At 39.6% G+C, this 3429-nt stretch overlaps 1 protein-coding gene across 1 annotated transcript; it reads left to right on the forward strand.

Moving 5' to 3' along the window:
- The first annotated feature begins 313 nt into the window (after nt 1-313).
- Nucleotides 314-2901, forward strand: LOC126204038 (uncharacterized). Its single transcript, XM_049938463.1, has 2 exons — nt 314-491; nt 2000-2901. Exons 1-2 carry the CDS (start codon nt 314-316, stop codon nt 2899-2901), a joined length of 1080 nt encoding a protein of 359 aa, XP_049794420.1.
- Nucleotides 2902-3429: the final 528 nt, after the last annotated feature.

The raw sequence follows: 3429 nt of genomic DNA on the forward strand, positions 1-3429 counted from the left end.
GCGCCTAACGCCGCTTTCACACTATACGGTTTTGACCGTACGGCAAAAAGCCGTACGGCTGTAGGTGTGAAGAAATGTATGGCGCCTTTCACATTATACGGCGACGGCAAAATGCCGCTGCCGTGCCGTGCTGCAGCCGTGTCTTGCCACTACAACAGACGGTCGCCGTACGGCAAGTTCGACAACAGTGGCCTACGTGACTAAGTGCATGCTTTCACACTGGACGGTTTTGAGCCGTACGGCGTCGACTAGTTCGTTGTAGTGTCGTTTTATTCATTTGTGTTTATTCTTGTTTACTGAAAAGTGTAGAAGAATGGATGAAATTGATACTGAACTTTTGATAACCTTGGTGGAAGTAAGACCTGTTCTGTGGGACAAAACTCTAGATGCGTATAGAGATCGTATTGCTACAAAGAATGCTTGGCGGGAAGTTTGCGTAGCACTGAAGCAAGATTTTGATGAGATGGAAGACAAAGATAAAAATGCGTTTGGTAAGTATTTATTTAATATATTAATATTACATTTAATACGTTTTAAACAGTTTTTATTTAACGTTATAAATTTTATTCTAAAAGTAAATCGTTTGTTTATAAGTAAATTACTGCTACCAGTCACGTTTTTTTTGTTTTGTTTATATTTTGCACGACGCGTTTCGGGAAATAATTCCCATCCTTAAGTGCGTTTTTCTCTAAGTTTTCATCATGTGTGGTGTCTTTTTATGTGTCAGGTCTTGCATTCTGTTTTCTTTACTGTAATTTATAAGAGAAACACGCACAAGACCTCACAAATAAAAAAACACTACACATAATGAAAACTTAGAGAAAAAAACGCACTTGAAGATCGGAATTATTTCCCGAAACGCGTCGTACAAAATATAAACAAAACGATTAAAAACGTGAGTGGTAGCAGTAATTTATTTATAAAGAAAACTATTTACTATACAGTCGCAGGCTTTCACAAACAATCTACAAAAAGGAAAAGGCTTGTTAATTTATATCTTTGACATCTGCCATGACACGCTTCCAGCATTTGTCATAAAATATTTACAAAGAGTGTTCCTTATGGCGTTGGCTGTCAGTCCTCCTCTTATGTTGGCATCTTGGGCTAAGTCTTCCAAACCAGTGAAGGATGTGGTGTCTTCAATTATAAATCCATCTCTCTGACGTACAAAATTGTGTAAAACAATGCAAGCTTTAACCATTTTTACTGCAAAATCTGGATGAACATTTAAAGGTCGGTGAAACAACCGCCACTTATTGGTGAGGATGCCAAAAGCACATTCCACATACCTCCTTGCTCTGCACAAACGGTAATTAAATACACGTTTCTCAACTGTCAAGTTTGTTCCCCCAAAAGGCCGGAGCAAATGCGTGTGTAGGCCAAATGCTGCGTCTCCCACGAAGAAGTAGGGTACTTTTGGACCTTCCGTACCAGGCAGACATTGGACGTCTGGAAATTCCAGGGAATTACTTTCTATTGACTTCCATAAACTGGACCGTCTGAACACTGAAGAGTCACAGTCTTTGCCATAACTTCCTACGTCGACATAAATGAACCTGTAGTTGGAATCCGCTACAGCCATCAGAACCACAGAAAAGTATTCTTTGTAATTGAAGTACATTGATCCGCTATTAAATGGGGCAGTAAGACGGATATGTTTTCCATCCACCGCTCCTAAGCAGTGGGGGAAATTAGCAGTACGTTCAAATCCAGCCGCTATTGATTCCCATACCTCTTTGGTCGGTCTTTGTATACATTCTTCCCGCAGTGATGACCAAATTGCTGTGCATACATCATTAACCACTTTACTTGCTGTAGAAATCCCAATTCTGTACTGGAAATGTAAGTCAGTGAAGGAACAACCGCTTGCCAGATACCTGAACAAAACGAAAAAAAATCAGTGACATTTAGTTTGCAGTGGACATTTTTTGTTACAGTTTTGCTTTTTTCTATACAAAATTAAAATGTTTTCATACAGTTTTGTTTTCTTTTGATGTAGGTATAGAAGTAATACGGAGGTGGACCAATCTACGAGACTCCTTTGTGAAGTCAAACATAAAAATTCAAGCTGCGAAAAAAAGTGGCTCAGCAGCAAAGAAAATGAAAAAGTATGTATATTCTGATCAGCTGCAGTTTCTAAAAAAGCTGTATGATGCTCGAGAGACGGAGGACAGTTTTCAATCGGAACGCACCGCCAGACTGGAAGAAGATATAGAAACGCAGGGCTCCGTCGAAAATACTGAGAATGTTTCTGGGCCATTTGATACAGCACCCACACAACAAACATCCAAAAGCGAGTGCCATACAAACAGAAAACATAGAAAACCTGATGCAATCGAAATGAAAATATTACGAGCTCTGGAAGAAGACAAACCTTGCAGCAAAATGTCATTTTTACTTAGTCTGAAGCCTCATCTGGAAAAATTTGATGAACAGGATTATCTTCAGTTTCAGATGGGAGTCCTCAAAGTTATAGAAAATATATATGAAAGGAGAAATATATTGACAGCTCAACCTCCTCCATTTACCCATTACACACCTCCCATGCCCTATAATAATAGATTTCAAGCTTATTCTTATTCACCTATGGAAAATGCTGCTCCAATATCCTCTTACCATACGCATCAGATTCGTCCTCCTCCAGCTGCACCAAACCCAACTACTTTTCTCGAACAACCATTACAGACTTCTCAAGGTCGCAGTTCTTATCAACGAATTAATAAAGTGCCACCACCATACCCTTCGCCTTCCACAAGTAGCCATGAAGGCCCACCATCAACAACGCAGTTCTACAACGTTTTTGCAGAGAGCCTGTCGCCACAAAGTGACAGTACAGTCAGTCCTGCTACAAACTCTTTGGTTTCAACTGCTGATATTGATATTGACTTTTCTACTTCATAATCTGAGCGTAATAAAAATGTAAAACACAAATAAATAAGTAAATAAACAGAACTAGTTTTTATGTATTAAATTACCTTAACGTGATAGCCAGCATTTGAACAGGTTGGATGCAATTGCGGAATTGTGTGTTTTGTCGTTGTAACACATCCTTTAGTTTTCTATGTAATTCGTCAAACGAGGTAATAGACATTCGGAAATAGTTAAAGAATTTATTTCCGTCGTTCCTCAAATCTTCAAAGAGTGTATAAAATAAACCCACTTCGTCTCTTCTCTGGTTAATGGGGTGTACCCACAAAAGACGACCTTTTCTTTTGCGGCGACGATGAAGCAACCACAAAGCAACAACTCGTTTACGGTTCATCTTGATACACACATTAAGCAAACTGAATAGACACCAACAACTGGTCACGTCAAAAAGCCGTGTAATGTGAAAGCAACACAGGCACGGCTAAAACTCGTACGGCTTTTTGCCGTACGGTCAAAACCGTATAGTGTGAAAGCGGCCTAAGGCAGTTCTACCGCCACGGC

The sequence above is a fragment of the Schistocerca nitens genome, chromosome 9, assembly GCF_023898315.1.
Source record: "Schistocerca nitens isolate TAMUIC-IGC-003100 chromosome 9, iqSchNite1.1, whole genome shotgun sequence".
NCBI classification, from domain to species: Eukaryota; Metazoa; Arthropoda; class Insecta; order Orthoptera; family Acrididae; genus Schistocerca; species Schistocerca nitens.

Coding starts and splice junctions, on each gene's coding strand:
- LOC126204038 (XM_049938463.1), top strand. CDS start 314: ATGGATGAAATTGATACTGAACTTTTGATAACCTTGGTGGAAGTAAGA. Junction 492..1,999: donor CAAAGATAAAAATGCGTTTG/GTAAGTATTTAT, acceptor CTTTTGATGTAG/GTATAGAAGTAATACGGAGG.